This window comes from Pteropus medius, unplaced genomic scaffold (genome assembly GCF_902729225.1).
Source record: "Pteropus medius unplaced genomic scaffold, Ma_sr-lr_union100, whole genome shotgun sequence".
Taxonomy (NCBI): domain Eukaryota; kingdom Metazoa; phylum Chordata; class Mammalia; order Chiroptera; family Pteropodidae; genus Pteropus; species Pteropus medius.
In genome coordinates, this window is record NW_024351732.1 from 1,098,440 (window position 1) to 1,118,343 (window position 19,904).

At 47.2% G+C, this 19,904-nt stretch overlaps 1 protein-coding gene across 3 annotated transcripts; it reads left to right on the forward strand.

Annotated features, from left to right (window-relative positions):
* Positions 1 to 1,938: 1,938 nt before the first annotated feature.
* TMEM92 (transmembrane protein 92) lies at positions 1,939 to 9,288 on the forward strand. 3 transcript variants are annotated; one of them, XM_039846302.1, is made up of 6 exons: positions 1,939 to 3,015; positions 3,463 to 3,713; positions 7,175 to 7,200; positions 8,035 to 8,109; positions 8,272 to 8,467; positions 8,687 to 9,288. In XM_039846302.1, exons 2-6 carry the CDS (start codon positions 3,645 to 3,647, stop codon positions 8,798 to 8,800), a joined length of 480 nt encoding a protein of 159 aa, XP_039702236.1. In that variant the 5' UTR covers positions 1,939 to 3,015; positions 3,463 to 3,644; the 3' UTR covers positions 8,801 to 9,288. The 3 variants fall into 3 exon arrangements, with proteins under 3 accessions (XP_039702236.1, XP_039702237.1, XP_039702235.1); XM_039846303.1 differs by lacking the exon at positions 1,939 to 3,015 and adding an exon at positions 3,152 to 3,265; XM_039846301.1 differs by lacking the exon at positions 1,939 to 3,015 and having other exon boundaries at positions 3,152 to 3,713.
* The last annotated feature ends 10,616 nt before the right edge of the window (positions 9,289 to 19,904 follow it).

The following is a 19,904-nucleotide window of genomic DNA, read 5'->3' on the forward strand; positions in this document are numbered from 1 at the left end:
AAGGTTATCCACCCCACCCCCCCTTCACAGATGAGTTTAGAGAGGCACAGAGAAGTTTAGTTTTTTGACTAAGGTCACGCGGCACACCATAGTAAGGGGTACACTTACCAACATGACATAATACTGTCCCTCCAGTCAGAGCTGGGCTAAAGCAGAATGCTGTGTGGGCTTTGAAAAGAAAGATCCAGGCCCAGCGCCATAAGCCATTTCATTATCAGTATCAGTGTCCGCCATAGTATGGTAGGGAGAGGGGCTGAGAGGAACAGAATTTAGCCTGGCTCTTCCCCCTTGCCCAGGGCCTGGCCCCTTGGGCTGGGCTAAGCCAGGTTGCACAAGGCCTCCCACCCCAGCCCCAGGGAAGATTTCTGTATTTGGAGCAGCGGCTCCCTCCTCTCAGGCTGCCTCTGGGTGTAGGGTCTCAAGACCTGCGTGGTTCTGGTGCTGACTCAACCCCAATGTCCCATGTGACTTGGCCTTCCCACCCCTCTGAGCTCCAGTTAGCTTCTCTGAGAAGGGGCGGGTGGACCAGCTGACCTCCCAGGCCCTTCCAGCTGGGTCCCTGCAGGATGCACAATTAGCTTGTTCTTTAGTGAAAGGCCTGGGGAGGTGGAGAGCGAGTATGAAGACATTTGGACTATGCTGCTCTTGGGAAACCCCAGATGGAATTTGGTGTGGAATCTAGAGGGACCCACTGACTGCATGAGGTCTTTGGGCCTCCTTGGCCCCTGCATGCCCGAGCACACACATGCACACATGCACACACTTCCCTCTACTGCCAGAAGAGGTGTTGAACAGATGTCATCCGTGTCCAGGACCCTCCTGCCTCTACAAAAAAAAGCCCCTGTCTGCTCAGTCTGCCCCACTGTGAACCCGCCCCCACCCGACCTCACCTACCAAGAATGTTGGGGCCCTGGGAGCCATGGTGGACATGTTGACAACAGGGCTTAGTGTTCTTGGCCTGAGCTGAGACCACTCACCTCTTACTTCATCCTCATCTGCAGGAAAGAGTATAGCAGAGTAGTTTGGTTTCATGAAAAAAAACTGGGGACCCAGAGGCAGGTTCCAGAGGCTTTCTGGACTCTGCCTGCTGAGCCTTCTTTTCCCACTGGGGAGATGTGGGCCAGCAGGTGGAGCAGCTGTTCTCGAATGTCTATTCCTATGACATTTAAGGGATGGGGGTAGCATTTCCAGATTTAACAAATAAAAATACAGGACATATAGTTAAATATGAATTCCAAATAACAAATTTTAGGATAGGTATGTCCCAAATATTGCATAGGACACAGTCATGCTAAAAATATTATCTATTGTTTATGTGGAATTCAAATATAACTGGGTGTCCTGTATTTTGTCTGGCAATCCAAGATTTGTGTCAAGTGGATGCCAGAGAGCCAGAGGGGAGTGATGCTAGCTTCCTGCCTCCTCCTGCCCATCCTGAGGGCACTGGTGACTCCCTGGTCCCTTCTTCTCATCAGTCTCCCCCAAGCCTCCCACACCTACCCCTCAAGCTCCTCCATGCCCTTCTCAGCATCCCCATTTCACTCCCCAGGACACTCTCTTCCCCTAAGATCACCCATCTTCCTCTCCCATAAAGGCCACGCCTCTGTAGGGCTCGAGGCCTGGGCCGAGTGTCAGGGTTTGTGGCCGATACCCCTGACCTTAGATATGGATGCAGTGGGGCCAGGGCAGGGGTGAGAGGGCTCTGGAAGCCCAGATTAGCAAGGACTTCACTAATGAGGTGGCAGAATGGGCACTGCTGGGAGGAAACTCTAGCATTCTCTGGACTAGGTTTCCCTTAGCACAGCCATCTGCCCAAGGGGGACAGGGGAGGCGGGGGGGAGGTGCACATTCCCTTCTACAAGCTAAGGGTCACCAAGAAATGCAAATAGAGAGGGCATTCTCTAGAGCCAGACCCCAATTCCATTTGGATCCTGAGACTGGAAGATTCTGTCCTTAGGGGCCGAAAAGGGCCAAGAGATAATGAGAAACAGAGACAGGGAAAAAAGAGAGAGAGAGAGAGACTAGGGAGAGATATACTGAGAGAGAGAGAGACCACGAAGTTGGTGAGAAAAACAGACACAGAGACAGGGAGACACGGGACCAAACCAGAGCCAGGGAAATGGAAGCGCAAAGAGAAAACCAGACTCCTTGACTGAGATAAACAGATTAAGGAAGAAAGGAGAGACAGAGATGGGAAACAGAGGGGAACACAGAGACAGGGAGAGAACCTGACAGAAATGGGAAGAAACTGGAACAGGAAGAGGGACTGGGAGAAATGGGGGGGGACACGGAGCAGTTAAGCATAAGACAAAGATAACAGCACTGGGAGAGATAAACAGATAAAGAGAAAGCGGTGAAAGAATGAAGAAAAGGAGCCAGAGGAGACCGCTATCCTGTCGTACTAACTTGGGGATATTTAAGGCACAGTAGGAGACGTCTGACAACCTAAGAACTCCTGGAGCCTTCCCCCTGCCCCCAGGCCAGGGAGCAGCAGCCCGCCCACCACTGCCATTGCGCCCCTTCCCCAGGCGTCCGGGCTCCAGCTCTCCAGCTCCGGCATGGTCTCCACCTGTCTCATCCGAGTTTGGGCGTCCGGCTGTCATCCTGCGCCTACCGCCCTCCGAGGCGGCCTCCCACACCGCCCGCCAGCAACTTCCCTCGGAGGGAGCTTACGGAGACCACCTTCGTGTCCCAGCCCCGCAGCCCGGCGCTCCGGGGGAATCCCGCGTTGAGTGATGCTGCCACTTGCTGGCCGGACTAGGTAAGCACAGTGCGCCCCCAGGGCTGGGGTGCGGCGGCTGAGGGTTGGGATCCCGCCCCCTCCCGGCTGGGACCGCCTCCGCGGGGTCTTTCCAGGAATCTGGAGAGGCCTCCTCGCCGGCGCGGAAACTCGACTGGCTGCCGCTGCGCCCCACTTTAGATCCTGGGGCAAGTCTCTGAACCCTGGGGCCTTAATTGCCCCTATAGCCAAAAGGAGGAAGTGTACCAACACCTCCTCTCAAGATTACAAGGGAGGTGTGTGAGCGTAGGGGGGGTGAGGGGACTCGATGTACCGGTGCTGTGCTCCTGGTTCTCCTTCCTCAGAAATCAGCCGGCCTGCCCCTCCCTTTCTGGCAAAAAAAAAAAAGAGGGTGAGGGTGTGTGTGTGTGTGTGTGTGTGTGCGCGCGCGTGCGTGCGTGCGGTACCTCCCCCATACAGACCCCTCAACCCACTCCAGGACCTTCGCCTCTCCTCTCCCTCAACCTCTGAGCCCCAGAAGTCCAGGTGGGAAGGAACTTCCAGTGGTCGGCTCCCAATGCCTGCATCCCTTCTTCCCTCGCCAGACTCAGCACTCCCTCCCTTAAACCTGGGGCCACTTATGGGTGGAGTAGTAGTTGGGGGTTGGGAAGAACAGCTTAGCAGTCTTGAACTGACCCCACAATTTTTACCAATTAATGTCTTCTATTTCCCCTTTTCCAAAGCCCGACCCGTACTTCTTCCCCGTCCCTGCCCCAAGTCCCGCGCAACCCGGTGCATAAGCTCCGCCCCCATCCCGAGGCGGGGCCCCATAGGTGGAGAGACGTGGGAGAGGTCGCCGCCCCGCCTCTCTCTGCCTCTCCCCTCCTCCCCTTACACGCGGAAGCTCAGTGGTTCCCACGCCAGGATGTCCGACGCCTGGGTCCTCGGCTTGGTACCCACCTTGCTGCTCGGCCTACTTGCTGGCCTCCAACAGGTGAGAGCTCGGGAGGTAGAGCTGTACAACTTTCAGGGCCCTACCCTTGTGGGTCAGGGGCCTGCTTCTGGAGCCGGGTCACCACCTTCCATTGTTAGAATTTCCTCGTGACCACACGCAATTAGCAACTTCCTTTCTCATTTGGCTAGGGAGGTGGAGGTGGGGGCAGCAGAGGAAGGCCCTGAAAAGGCCGGGGTTCCTTCACCCTGGGGGACTGTGTAGTGACACTGGCCTTCGCCCACCACCATCGTGACACCTAGCGCTTCTTTGTGACTGGGGACTTTGACCCGCATTTTAGCCTTGGCTAGTCCTTCCTGCTCCTTCCCTGCGTTAGAAAGCCGGGACTATCTGGGACTGAATCTAGATGCCTGGCCGGCTTGTCACCCCAGCTATGTTCCTCCAGTGCTGCGTGACCTTGGGGAAGGCCCGGCCCTCTCTGGGCTGTGTTTATTTGCTTATGTCCTAGGGCAAAAGAGGCCCCTTAGTCCTTTTCTAGGAGTGGGGGTAGGATTCCAGCCCCTGGTAGGATTTAATCTGGCTGCCTGACCCAAGACTGGGGTCACACCTCTGAAATCTGTGACACTGACAGTGGACAGGCATGCCCTCATTCCTCCCTCTCCCATTGATAGGGCAGTTCTATCCAGTCCTGGGATGGGAGATTATCTTGGAAACTGACGTGAGTCTAGAACACAGATTTTTAACTTCTGTTTTAAGGGAAGTCCCAGTCTGGCTCCCCAGAATGGGGCACATTCACACGACTGTGCGGCTGTGCCCCTGAAGCTCTTGTACTCCTCAGTCCCTAGGCCATCAGTCTGTGCCGGCACTAGGCTGAGCGTCATCCTCTTCTCGATTCCTCCCAACAACTCCAGGGGGCAGGCACTGCTTATGTCCTCAATTCACCTGTAAGAACAGTCAGGCACCGCTTAACAGACGTTCTGAGAAATGCGTTGTTAGGCTATTTTGTTGTGCAAACATCATAGAGTGCACTTATACAAACATAGGTGGTGTATCCTACTACACACCTAGGCTAGATGGTACAGCCTTTTGTTCCTAGGCTACAAGCCTGTACTGTACTGAATCCTGTAGGCAATTGTAACACAATGGTGTTTATGTATCTAAACATAGAAAAAGTACTGCCAAAATATGCTATAAAAAAATAAAAAATTGTACACCTGTATAGGGCACTTACCATGAATGGAGCTTATAAGACTAGAAATTGCTCAGAGTGAGTCAGTGAGTGAGTGGTGAGTGAATGTGAAGGCCTAGGACATTACTGTACACTACTGTAAACTTTCTAGACACCATACACCTAGGCTACACTAAATTTATAGAACAACACAAGATTAAATCAAGCACAAGAGAAAATGATGCAGTCAAGAGATGCTGTAAACATGAGATGTATGAGGCTGCTCTGGTGTAACATACTGTTTTACACCAAACTTTTTTTCTTATAAGTAGAAAGTGTACACTCTAAAATAACAATCAAAAGTATAGGATAGTAAATACCAGTAACATAGTCACTTATTATCATCAAGTATGATAGACCATACATAACTGTATATGATATACTTTTATATGACTGGCAATAGGCATTTTTCAACTCCATTGTAATCTTACGAGACCACCGTCATATATGTGGCCTGTCGTTGATGGAATGGAAACGTGGTTATGCCATGCAGGACTGTCAGCCGAGGTTCCCCAAGATCATCCTGACATTTGATAAAACTCAGGCTCTGGACCACCTCAGACAAGATGGCCCCTGGTGTAATGGGGGTAGAGAATCTAGGAGATCTTCTGTCCCTCCCAAACAGGAGCTCAGGACGAACTTATTAAACCTTTTTTATCGGTCCTGCTTACCTGGGGCCCGGGAGAGGGAGGAAGAACAGGGTCTGGGATCTGAGGGGGAAGAGGCTGCCACTGAGTGCCTGGACTCCTTGGTCTGTCTCAACTCTACAGTGGCCCCGCTCTGTGCTGTGTGGCCCTCTCTGGGCCAACCTGCCCCAGGGATTTAGTGCTGCTCCAGCACCCCTGGCCAAGGCTTGTGACAAGCGGGTACTCACATGGGACTGAACACAGAAAAGGGGAATCAGCACAACTATTATTGACTGTTGTTGGTATTCTTAGCTTTACTGTTGTCATTAGCAATTGAAATGTTACTGCATTATTTCAAGAAAGGTATGAAGATAGGGTGGTCTTCACAAAGTTAGCTTCTTATTCTTGAGTCCTGGTTGTTTGCCCCCAGGAGGCTGGGTGACATGTACCCTCCTGTTCCCCACTGTGTTTCCCCCCCTGCATTCCTCTGCCACCATCCCCCAGTCTGGATGAAATGAAAACAGGTAATTAATGAATGCTCTTTCATTCATTCTGCCAACACTGTGACTTGGGTTTTCAACAGCAATGAAACAGACCAAAATCTCTGCCCTGTGGAGTTTATATTCTACTGAGGAGACAGACGATTAATAAGATAAAGGAAAATATATAGTATTTTATATATTATATATTTTATATTTTTATATATTATATATTTTCCTTTATAAGACTAGAATTTTTAAGCTGCTTCTTCCCAACCCCCAATTTTTATATATTATATATTTTCCTTTATATATATAAAGGAAAATATATAGATGTTGATAAGAGCTATGCAGAAAAAAATGAGCACAATGAGGGGAAGAGGAGCTCTTTGAGACAAGAGATGTAATTTTAGGTAAGATGATTTGAGAGGGGGCTGCTGGAACCAGCCTTGCAGATACCTAGGGAAAGAATGTTCCAAGCAGGGCATATACACGTAATTGCTATTAATTGGGTTAAATTCTGGACCTATACCCTTTAGAACTAGCTTAGAAGAGGTGGGGAGGGAGGAGCTGGTTCTAGAGAGGAGGGCCTGGGCAGCTTCGCAGAGCGAGGTTCCCCCTCCCCACAGAGATCTGAAGGATGAACTGAGTTCATTAGACCATGGGGAAGAGGGCCTGCCCCGGCATGCAAGTGTAAAACATCCAGGTGTGTTCAGGGTGTGTGTGCAAAAGGGCAAGGAAGGAGGGGGGCCACCACTGGTCATTGGGTGTCGGCCCCAGGGAGCCGCTAAAGGGGGCTTCTAGCAAGGTTGCTGGTGATCATACATATGGGGGTAGGAACTTGCCTGCAGTGTGGGGAGTGACTTAGGAGGGCAGGAGGAGAGTTGTTGGCATCCTGGACTGTAGATGACAGAAGGCTTACAGACCTGGGGAGGAGGGAATATGGTGTAGGGGGTGGTATAAGGAGATGAAAGAGGGTTGGGAGCCTCCAGCTGGCAGCTGGAGCCCGCGTTATTGACCTGAGGAACATGATGGAGTGAGGTAGAGAGCAGGCTTTGGGGAAGATGCTGATCCATTGTGGACCTGGTTGTCAGGTCCCTGGGCAGGTTCTGAGTGGAGACACCATTACCCAATTTATGACCCCTAACCTCTGCTTCTTTTCTTCCACAGACTGCAGCCAAATGTGGCATCTTCTTGTAAGTCTGGGGTTTGAGCTGTAACTTCCAATCAGGGAGGAGACACCCCAAATCCTACTCTGCCTGCCTTCATGGGAGGGAGGCACCTTATCCATCATCTTCGCTCACTCCCCTTCCAACTATAAATCATCCCCACACTCCCCAACCCAAAGAAGGAGACTCCACCCCCTCCCTTTCCCCACCAGCCACCCCAAGGGGAGTTTCACACTTGTGGGCCATCTGAAGCCTAATCCCCTCCTTCTTACTGCAGTCTCAGGCCATCTTCCCTCTGAGAGGGCCCCTGTGAGGTGGGGCAAAGGGTATTCGACCTTAATATATAAATGCCAGGAAGCCTGAGCATGATGAGGAGGGGCTGAAGGAGATGGTCTCTGGGCAGAAGAGTATTTGCATCAAGTCAGCACTGGAAGTGCCAGGAACACCCTCTCTTTCCCGCCTCCGACTCTGGGCACCAGCAAGGGCTCGCTCCTCTTCACTTTAGCTCCCGGACAGTCCCCAGCCCCCTTCTCCCCACTACATCTCCTTAGGGCGATGTAGCCACTACAACACTCAATCCCACACCTGCCCAGTGAGGTTGCCATGATGTTTATAGAGGAAAAAGGTGAGGCCCAGTGAGGAGCATAACTTGGTCTGAGTGCACAGGAGAGTACTGAGACGCGTCTGGAAATCAGGTTCTGATCCTGGCCCCAGCTTCCTCCCCTTGAACCTGGAGTCCCCTCCCCTCCCCTCGCTAGGAGTGTGGCTTGTGCCCTGAGTATATGGATGCATTTTGGGGAGGCTGGGATCCTTCTGCCCCACAACCTTGGTACCAACAGCTTCTATCTGCCCCCACCCCAGCACCTGCCCTGAAGGATTCAAGTGCTGCGGTGACAACTGCTGCCAGGAGTATGAGCTCTTCTCTGGCCCCATGAGGTGAGTCCAGGGCCAGCTCCTCTGGGCACAGCCCTCCAAGGGGCCTGGTTCGCACAGGACTGGGCTTCCTGCCTTGAGGGTTGGTGTGGGTAAAGGGCGGGAGGGAGGTGCAGTAAGGATAGCCTGGACTGTCAGGGTGATGGTGGTGGTTCCTTACCCCAGGATCTTTGTCATCGTCTTCCTGATCATCCTGCCCATCCTGTGCATCTGCGGCCTGGCGAAGCGCTTCTGTCGCAGCTGCAGAGAGCAGGAACAGGACCGCCAGATGGACCGCGAGGGGCCCTCCGAGCAACCCTCCATTTCCCCAGCAGAGAGGGTCAGGGTGTCCGCCTCTGAGCCTCCACCTCCCTACAGCGAGGTGGGTGTCTATCACAATCCCTGCTCTGCTCCTTGGCCATCTGTACCTCCCTACTGTCCCAACTGTTGGAGCAACAGGGACAATGGAAGGCCTCCTTACCCCAGGGAAGACTCTGCAGCCAGCATTGGGTCACCCCTGTTCCCTGTATACCTCCAGCACATGGGTAGTGATGGCCAGTGCCAGGCCATAAGAAGACTCTGTCTCCTCCTTTCCCTGCAGATTATTCTGAAGCCAGTCCTGGGCTTGCCCCCCATGGAGCCACCCCCTCCCTACAGCTTCAGGCCTGAAGAATATTCTAGGGTACACAGAGGCATCGACAACCCAGCCTTCTGAGCTACCTCCTGCTTGGAATCCTGCCACAGCCACCTCCTCCCCAGTGCTTCCTGGATCGAGCCAGAGATGCTTGGGACCCTTGGAACACTCCCACCCAACCCGCCACATCTCTGGGCATTCTTGTATTTAATTTATTGCTTTTCCTGCCCCTGTTCCACCTCGACTGTTTCTCTTATCCCAAGGGCTGGGCTAGAGTGACAGTATCCATCCATCCCCCGACCCCTAACCCAGGTTAGAAGCTGCCAAGAGGAAAATGTCATCAGTTGGAGGCGCCTGACAGTGGAACAGGCTACTCTGAGGAGGGAAGAGAGCTCCGTTTCTGGAAGTATACAAATCTTGACTGGACAGCCAGCTCTGAGATATAAAAGGCACTAAGATCGGACTGCATGAGCTCTGGGCCACCTCCAGTTCTACCTGAAGAGAGAAGAACCCATTCTGCCCTACCCTACTCCCCCAACACTTGTACTCACTAAACTTCAGCTGATTGTGGCTGAGAGTCTGCCTCAGGCTGTGTGGGGAGATGAGTCTAGGCCTTGCTGGGGGACTGGAGGGGAGAGGGGGTCATCACTGCACCCGAAATCCTGCCATTGACGAGTCCTCCAGGGTTGTGTGGACAATGAGCATAGGCGGACAGTAGGTCCATGGCCACCCTCCAGGAAAGGATCTTCACAGATGCTTCAACCTCTAGTACCTTGAGGTCTGGGGGTGCTAAAGAGCCTGGTTTGGGAGCTCAGGACGGGATGGGAGTGATCGTTGTGTGTTTCCCCATCCCATCCTCCCATCGCTGTCCTGGGGAGACAGCTCAGCTTCCTGACTCACCATGGGGGAGGGGAGTTGGGAGGCTGGCCTCTGTGGGGCAGGGCCTCGAGAGATCTTGATCAGCCCCACCCTGGACTGTCCTGGGAGGGAGGAGAGGAGAGGGCAGATCCACTTTTTCTTCCAGTCCTATCGTCCCGCATGGTTCTGGGGCACTGCCATCTCAGCCCCATCTGTGGGATTAACCCCAAGAGCAAAGAAGCATTCACCATAGAGTCTTCCCAGGGTGTCAGTCTTGTCAGAGCCTGGCATGGGGCATGCAGAGTGAGAAAGACCCCCATGCCAGTATCTCGGGGCTCAGGCAGGGCTGGGCTCCTCCTCTGCACCATGGACCTTGCAGCCCATGAATGCTGGCCTTCCTCCCTAGGCAGAGGGCACAGCAGCAACACTGGCCAAAGCTCCTGGGAGGATGGAGGTAGATGGCCCTGGTGTGCTGGCCATGATGTCTCCTCTAGAGCTTCATTCAGCCTTGGGACATCAGAACCCAGGCATGTGGCAGGGGATGATGGCACAGCCGACCCTAACGATGCTAGGAACAGGGGCTGTCTGGCTGGGGATTCCTACTGGAGATGGCCCTAGAGGAAGGACATTGCTTACTGACCACATAGTGCCGGGGTTGTTAGTAGGAGAGTGAGCCCAACCATAGAAAGATTCCTTCAGTTTTCAGGGATCGATCAGTGAGGAGCAGAAGGAAGACGTGTGGGGGCTTTGTGTAAACCCGGTTAGCTCTGATGAGAGAAGTCCCAGATGTTGCCCTCATTGTAGTAAACTCCCACCCCAGTGGGAGCGTGTTAAGCAGTGAGCTTTGCAGACCTGAAGGAGGAGGTCACCCTCAGCCTGGACATTGCTTTCCTTTCATCAAAGATGACGGGGGCCTTTAAACCCTCCCAGAGTAACCTGGAGGAAAGTGGTCATCCTGAAACCCAGCGTTGCTGGGGCCTCATGGCAGAAATGGCCAGTTCTATGGCTCTCCGTTCACTGTTGGTGAGAATGTACATAGTGTGATCTTCCCGGAGGGCAACCTAGCAGTATCCATTCATGCCACAGATATTTACAAAGATCTTACTGTTTCCGGCACCATGCCTGACACTGGGTATCCAATAAAATTTAAAATGCACATGACCCAGCAATTCCATTTCTAGAAATAGCTTTCAGAAGTGTTCCTACAAAAGAGCTCAAAGAGATGTCCACGGCAGCATTCTAGCAGGAAGCGGGAGAAGCGTTGAATGAAAACATCCTAATTGTCCATTGACAGGAGCCTGTTAAATATACCAGGTCCGTCCATATTGTGAATGCTGCAGCCCCTAAAAAGAAAGAGGTGGATCCGAAGCACTGACCTGGCATGATGTCTATCATCTATAATTACAGAGAAAAAGCAAGTTGCAGAATAATAGCCTGTGATCTCAATTTGTAAATATATACTACATCATACATAATATAAATATTTTCCCTTTACAAATGTATAGAAAAGATATAGAAGGATATGAACCAAACCACACGTACCATACTTTCAACAGTGATTGGCACCGTGAGATGGAGGGATGGAAGTTGCCAGTTGTGAGGAAGTTTTTTTTATTTTGTTTGTTTTGTTATTGTCTATATTTTTTACCATGAGCAAGCATGGCTTTGGCAAATTAAAAAAAAAAAATCTTTAATGGAAGACACAGACAGCTTTAAAAATAAAGACACACCTTGTGAACTTTGATTAATGACAACTTATGTATTATCAGCCCTGCTATGAGGAGGAGGCTAGAACTCAGACACACTGTGTGTGTGACTCAGGGAATAGACACAGAATGGACTTGGGAAAGCCTAGACACCTGCCAGACATGTGGACAGGCGATGCCTGTATGTCAAACCTATGCAGGACTATGACTGACACTCAGTATTTATCAGATGTCTGGCTGGTTGGTTGGGTGGATAAGCAATTTCACAATGACTGAGAATTCATCCCTTTTGCTTGGACAAATACAAAGAATGAGTAATGACAGATGAAATCACTGAATGAATGAACGATTGACTGAATGGGTGAATGAATGAATAAATGTGAAGATCTGCCACCAGAGGTTTGTAAAGACACTTACAACTCAGTTAATATCTTGTGGCTGTGGACTTGAACTTTAATCTTCAGAGGACTGGAGAGTGCAGGAAAACTGTTAGGCAGTGGACATGCTGAGGAGGTGGGGAAGGATCCTGGGCTCCAGGGACGGAGGGAGGAGGGGAGTGGAACTTTGCTGCGGGAGGAAGTTCGGAGGAGGATGACACCAACGAAAATCTTACCTCACCCTGAGACTGAGATTCAGAACTTCAGCTTCTGACATTTTAGTTTCTGCACCCAACATCTCCGGGTCTCAGATTCCCCATTTGTGCAGTGAAGAGGTTTACCCCCTTCCAGCTCTGGTAGGACGTAGTTCTCTGTTTCCCAAGTTGCGAGGAACTAAGGAGGTCAGAGCTTTCAGAGAACCTCCTTGACTCTGAAAGCCTTTTTCCCACCCCACCTCAGCCACATAATCAAATGGTATAACTGATCTTGTCATCTTGATAACCTCATGCCCTGAACATCACTTCCTGTTCTTCCAGCTCAGGTACTATATCAACTCCATATCAGCAATTCCTGAACCCACTGAGACCTCCAAGCCATTGGCCTTGGCCTTTTTGCAGTGCCGTCAGCCAGGTCCTCACTGCCCTCCTTATCCAGCTTGAGGTCCTTGATCCATCCCAATAATCATGACCCTGCCTCTAATTCCTTTACCCTTTTCTCCATTCATCGTGCTCACCTGGCAAAACCCCAGACTCTGGTTGGAACCAACTTTTGCTCAAGAATCAGCATACCTGTGTGATTGAATGCACTTGAAAATCAAAACTGTAAATCTCAAACTCCTCCATCATGCCTGAGAAGCTTTACTTCCTCACTCTTGAGATGACTAATATATACCTTCTATTCTCTTTGAATCTTCCACACTCCCAACCTCAATTTCAACTAATGATGGCAATACGTATTTCAGAGAAAAAAAAAATAGAAGCAATCATACAAGAACACCCCCACCCCCAACCACCTCCTCTGGTTACAGTGGAAGCCGCATCCCACATTTCCAACTCAGTTCCACCCCTTTGGACCTTCTGAGAACCTCACTCCTGCAGTTAATGCTGCATCAGCAATTTCCCTCTCATTATTGGATCTTTATCGTCACCTGTGCATAAATAGGCCTTATGACTCACTGTAGAGAAACTCTCCCCTGACACTCGCTTTTCCTCTTGCATCTGCTTTCTTATCCGCATTCTCATTCCATCTGGCTCCCATCAGCCCTTTGTCTCCATTATCACATGAACTGGCTCTTGTCCATATCACCCGTGGCCTACATTTTGCCGAAGCCAAAGCTCAACTCTCTAGCTTCATTTACTCAGTCTCTCAACGGCATTGGACATACTCGGCCACTCCTCCTTCGTGAAAAACTTTCTTTTGTGGACTTCTCCGAGGCTGCCTTCCCTGGTTTTTCTCCTTCTCGCGGGCTGTTCCTTCTTAGGCTCTTTACCTTTCCCCTCCTGCCTCCTCCGCCATCTCTAAATGGGAGTCAATGCAGAGGTTTCGTCTTTGGCCCTCTTGTCTTTACTTCATTCACCCTCGTAGTGGGTCTCCTCCAGTTCTGTGGCTTCACAGACCATCTATTGTCTGAACCTCAAATCTTAATCTCTGGCCAAGACTTTCTCCCTTGATCTCCAGACTTATATATTTAACTTATATTTAACTACCTATCACCTGCACTTGGATGCTTCGTGAGCATTTCACAGCCAAAACTAGGCTCTAATTTCTCTTCGCCCCACACCCCAAATCTAATTCTTCTCAAATTGTCACATCATAAATAAATGGCACCACCAGCCAGCCAGCTGTTCAGGCCAAAAAACTGAGTTCTTCTAATTTCTCTCTTCCCCTCACCCCCATATCCTGCCTCCAAAAGAGACCCATGTCCGTGTTTCTCTATTTCACCGTTACAGCCCTAGACCAAGTCGCCTTCAAGTCTTAGCCTAGGCGATCCTAAAGACAGCCTGACTTCCCCCGACTCTACTCTTGTCTCACCTCGCCCCCTGCAGTTCGTCCTACACACTGCAGCCAGGGAGGTCTTTCTCAAGCACAAATAATGCAAGTCACAACCCCCTCGCCCACCACCCCACTTAAAGGCCTTTCCATTGTGCTGGAAATAAGCTCCAGACCCCTGACTGCGGCCTGCAGAGCTTTAAGGTGTGGCCCCTCCTGTCTTCTCCCTTCTCACTGTGGACTTCTCTGAGGCTACCTTCCCTGGTTTTTCTCCACAGTGGCCATCTCTTTGAGCCGTAACTGTCCCAAATCAGCCTGGCTCAGGGCCTTTGATGGCTTTTCTGCTTGGAATCTCCACCACCCCCACTGCCCCGCCCACTTCTCTCCCAGTCTTCACATGGCTGCCATCTTTCCATCATTCTGGTTCCAGCTGTCACCTCCTCAAAGAAGCCTGCCCTGCACAAAGCAGCCCCCCTCTAGTCCTGCTCTATTACACAATCCGATTTTATTTTCTTCCCAGAGCTGCGAATGGCCTTATTTATTTACGTGCTTGCATAGTCACAGTCTGTTCCCTCTCTCTGGACTCACACCCCACAGGACCTGGGATTTTCCACGTTTGCTGTCTCATCCAGAATCAAGAACAATGCCTAGTACATGGGAGGCATCAGTCTTTGTTGACTCACACACTCCCAAGAGCCACAGTGGTCATGGCCTCCTGGAAAGCAAAGGCCAAAAGTTCCTGCAAGAGAAATGCCCGGGAAAGGAGTTTCTCAGACCCTGCAAACACCCCTTAGTGCCATCTGTTGATACCAGGCCCTCGATCCAAAAAGAGTTATTGTGCTCTTTCTTTCCCTCCCTCCTTCCATTCCCTTCCTTTCTCTTCCCCTTCTTTCCTTCTTTCCTTCTTTCCTTCCTTCCTTTTTTTTTCACTGCATACTTAGTGAGCACCTCTCATGTGTCAGGCACTATTCCAGGGCCTGGGTAAAGGAGGCCCACAAAACAGACACCATTCTTGCCCTCATGGAAAACAGACACCAATCAAACAACCCAACGAGTGAATCTGTGGTTACACCGTGGGCTAAGTGCTGGGAGAAAAAGTATACACGCCATATCAGAGAACCATGGTGGGGCCGGGGACTGCATAAGATTGAGTGGTCAGGCATGATCTCTCTAAGGAGCCGACAGTAAACTAATTCCTGAAGGAAGAGAAGTAGACAGATGGGAAAGAGCATGGAGGAGAGTGGTCGCGGCAGAGGGGCCAGCATGTGCAAAGGCCCTGAGTAGAGAAGGAGCTCAGGGGCTCGGGAAACTTAAAGGAGACCCCTCCCTGCTTCAAAATCCCCAAGATTCTGAACAAGGGCGTGTTCATTTCCCAGGGCTGTCATAACAAATACCACAAACTGGGGGGCTTAACACAACAGAAATTAATTTTCTCACAGTTCTGGAGTCCAGAAGTCTGAAATCGAGGTGTCGGAACGGTTGGTTTCTTCTGGAGGCTCTGAGGGAGAATCCATTTCATGCCTTCTCATAGCTTCTGGGGGCTGCCAGCAATCCTCGGTGTTTCTTAGCTTGTGGCTGCCCTCCAATCTCTGCCTCCATCTTCAACTGCCCCTTTTCTCCGGGTCTGTGTGTGTCTTAAGGACACTCTTCATTGGATTGAGGGCTCACCCTAATCCTGGATGATCTTGCCTCAAGATCCTTACCTTAATTATATCTGCATAGGCCCTTATTCCGAAGAAGTTTATATTCTGAGGTTCCAGGTGGACATATCTTTTGGGGGACACAAGTCAACCCACTACAGAGGGTATACCCCTAGACATTCTCGTCTGGAAGGCACATCAGAGATCCTCTGAACAGTCTACCTCAAAGTATAATTCCTAAATAACTAGTTCTAGAAGATACTTTTGAAAGGAGGAGACTGGCATTCCGGTTTCAAATAAATTAGGAAAATGTTGTGTATACAACTCCCACTGGTAGATTCACAATTCACCTTAGCATATCAAAGGATTGAGAATTCACAGTAAAGAATCCACCTTATCATTATTTACAGCAGCATTTCCCTAGTTTATTTCACCATAAACTCCGTCATCATCATTCTCATAATCCCTGTGGAATTTTGAGATCTTTTCATCCTGTGGAAATTTGAGAAAAATGCTGATGTCGCCCCAGTTTGTCCAGAAAAAAAAAAAGAAATGACTCATCTAAAGTCACACAGCTGGCAGGGTTAGAAGTTGGATTTAAAACTCAGTCTCCTCAAGATGATAGAGATGGAGAACAAATTAGTGAGTGCCAAGGGGTTAGGGACGATGTGGGGAGGGAGTGGGTATGACTATAAAGGGTAGCAGGAGGGAGATGTTTGTGGTGATAGAGCAATTCTGTATCTTGATTGCAGTGGTGGTTGCACATAAAATGATATAAAACTATACGCCCACATTGCACCAAAATCAGTTTTCTGATTTTGATACTGTTTCTCCCAATGGTTGCATCTTATGTAAAGTAACTATTGGGCGTTATGTAGTATAAGATGCAACCATTGGGAGAAGCTGCACAAAGGGAACTTGAGACCTCTTTGTATGATCTTTGCAACTTCCTGTCAGTTTGAAATGACTTCAAAACAAAAGGGTTTTAAAAATTCAAGATCCTGTCTCCAGGTTCAAGAGGATTTTTTTATGGTTAAAGTTCATTAAATCAAATTTAGATTCAGTTTATGTGCCCAGGGCCCTAAACAAAGCACGGTTTATTACTTCTTATAGTTTGCAGTTTATTTAAACCGCAGTAATTTGGATGTAGAGGGCTGTAATCTACACATGTTCTGCCATCGTGGTGAAGGCAAAGTTGAATGGATCTTCTCCCTCCTTCACTCCTGACCATGACTTTCTTGTAGCCAAGTGTGTGGCTTCTGCTCCTATAGAAACACAGAGACAACAGGAAGAGAATTTTGGCTTTGAGATGAGAGTTTCTTAGATGTACTTCCTTGGTGCAGGATTATATATTTATATATTTTTGGCGAAATGTAAACATTATTTACAAAAACAGGGAACTGGCTGAATTTGGCTCAGGAGCCATAGTTTGTCAACTTCTGAACTAAAACATATAGATAAGTCTTCTTTTTCTACTGCTTATTGCCTACCCAGCTTGCTTATGCAGTTGGTTGTTTTTATTGTTGTTTCGTTTTCTGAATTTTTTTCAGTTTTTTTTTTATTGTGGTAAAATATGCATGACGTAAAATTTACCGTCTTAACCATTTCTAAGTATACAATTCAGTGATATCAAATACATTAGTGATGTTGTGCAACCATCACCTCCATCCGTTCTTTCTATCTGGTAAAACCGTATCCATTAAAAATAAGAACTCTCCATTCTCTCTCCCCTCCCCCACTCCCCCACCTTCTGGAACCCACCATGCTACTTTTCGTCTCTGTGATTTTCACCAATCTAAGTACTTCATATAAGTGGAAACAGTGGTTATCTTTTGGGTCTGGTTTATATCACTTAGCATAAGGTCCTCAAAGTTTGTCCATGTTGTAGCATGTGTCAGAATTTCCTTCTTTTTTAAGGCTGAATAATATTCTATGGTATGTGTAGATCACACATTACTTATCCATTCATCTGTACATTTGGGGTGATTTCATGTTTTAGTTATTGTATTATTATGTCAGGTAAGGTTAAGTAAGGGTCCAAATTCATTCTTTTGCACGTGGACATCAATTTTCCTAACATCATCTGTTGAAAGACTGTCCTTTCTACCCATTGAATGGCCTTGGCTGCCTTGTCTAAAATCATTTGACCATATATGCAAGGGTTTATTTCTGGGCTCTCTCTTATATTCCATTGGTCTGTATGTCTGCCTTTATGCCAATATCAAACTATTTTGATCACTATAGTTTTGTAATAAGTTTTGAAATAAAGAATTGTGAGTCCTCCAGTTTTGATCTTCTTTCTCAAGATTGTTTTGGCTATTTGGAGTCCCTTCAGATGCCATATGAATTTTAGGATAGAAATTTCTATTTGTGCAAAAAATATTATCGATGTTTCGATAGAGATTGCATTGAACCTGTAGATCACTTTGGGTAGTATTGACATCTTAACAATATTGAGTCTTCCAGTTCATAAACATTAACATGGGATGTGTTTCCATTTATTTATGTCTTCTTTAATTTTTCTCAGTAACATATTATAGTTTTCATTGTACGAGTCTTTCACCTCGGTTAATTCCCATTATTTTTGATACTATTGTTAATGGAGGTTTTCATAATTTCCTGTTCAGACTGTTCATTGTTAGTGCATAGGGATACAATGAATTTTAGGGTGTTGACTTTGGGTCCTGTTATGAAACTGAATTCATTTATTAGTTCTAATGGTTTTTTGTGGAATCTTTAGGGTTTTCTACATCTGCAAAACAGATAATTTTACTTCTTTTTTTCCTGTTTGTGTGCCTTTTATTTCTTTTTCTTGTCTAACTGCTCTGGCTAGAAATTACAGTACTACATTGGATAGAAGTGGCAAAAAAAAAAAAAAAAAAAAAAAGGCATCCTTGCCTTGTTCCTGATCTTAGAGGAAAAGCTTTCAGTCTTTCACCATTGAATATGATGTTTCCTGTGGGTTTTTAAAATATAGCTTTTATTATGTTGAGGTAGTTTCCTTCTATTCCTAGTTTGTTGAGTGTTTTTATGATGAAAGGGCATTGAATTTTGTCAAGTTCTTTTTCTGTATCGACATAGAATATCATGTGTGATTTTTTTCCTCTATTCTTTTAATGCGATGTATTACATTGACTACTGTCTGTATGTTGAAGCATTCTTGCTTCCCAGGAAAAATATCCCACTTGGTCATGGTGTACAATCCTTCTGATATGCTGCTCAATTTTAGTTGGCTAGTATTTTTGGGGGGATTTTTACATCAATGTTCATAAGGGATATTGGTTTGTAGTTTTCCTGCAGTGCCTATCTGCTTTGGTATCAGAGTAATGCTGGCTTCATAGAATGACTTAGTAAGTGTTCCCTCCTCTTCAGTTTTTTGAAAATCTTTGAGGATTGATATTAGTTCTTGTTTAAATATTTAGTAGAATTCACCAGTGAAACTATTGAGTCCAGCGCTTTTCTTTGTCAGTAGATTTTTGATTACTGATTCAATTTCCTTAGTAGTCATAAGTCTATTCAAATTTTTCTATTTCTTCATGATTTAGTCTTGGTAGATTTTGTGCTTCTGGAAATTTGTCTATTTCATCTAGATTATCCAATTTGTTGGCAATTAACTGTTCACAGTACTCATAATTATTTTATTCTTACAAATCGGTAATAATGTTCCCACTTGTATTTCCAATTCCAGTAATTTGAGTTTTCTCTCTTTTTTCTTAGTCCATCTGGCTAGATACTTCTCAATTTTGTTTAATTTTTCAAAGAATCAACTTTTAATTTTATTGATTTTTTTCAATTGTTTTTCTGTTCTCTATTTCATTTATCTCTGCTCTAATCTAATGATTTCCTTCCTTCTACTTGCTTTGAGTTAAGTTTATTCTTCTTTTTCCAGTTCCTTAAGTTATAATATTAGGTTGTTGATTTGAAATCTTTCTTCCTTTTTAATGCATTTGTAGCTATAAATTTTCCCCTTAGCACTGCTTTTGCTGCATGCTCTAAGTTTTGATATGTTGCTTTCATTTTCATTCATCTCTAAGATTAATTTCTCTTGTGATTTCTTCTTTGATCCATTTGTTGTTTAAGAGTCTGTCTAATTTTCACAAATTTGTGACTTATTCAATTTACTTCTGTTATCGATTTCTGATTTTATGTCATTGTAGTTTGAGATATTTTGTATGATATCTATCTTTTAAAATCTATTGAGGCTTAATTTGTAACCTAACACATTGCCTATCCTGGACAATTTCCCGTGAGCACTTGAGAAGAATGTGTATGTTGTTGTTGTTGTTATCCTTGGGAAGAATGTTCTGTACATTTCTGTTAAATCTAGTTGGCTTACTGTGTTGTTTAAGTCCTGTTTTCTTATTTATCTTCTGTCTGGTTGTTTAATTCATTATTGAGATTGGGGTATTGAAGTCTCCTTTTATTACTGAATTATTTATTTTTACCTGCTGAATATTTATTATTATTATTGTTGTTATTATTGCAGCTACTATTATAGAACTATTTCTCCCTTCAATTCTTTCAGTTTTTGCTTTATGTATTAGGTGCACAAATGTTTATAATTGGTTATATCCTCTTGCTGTAGTGAACTTTTTATTAATATATAATGTCCTTC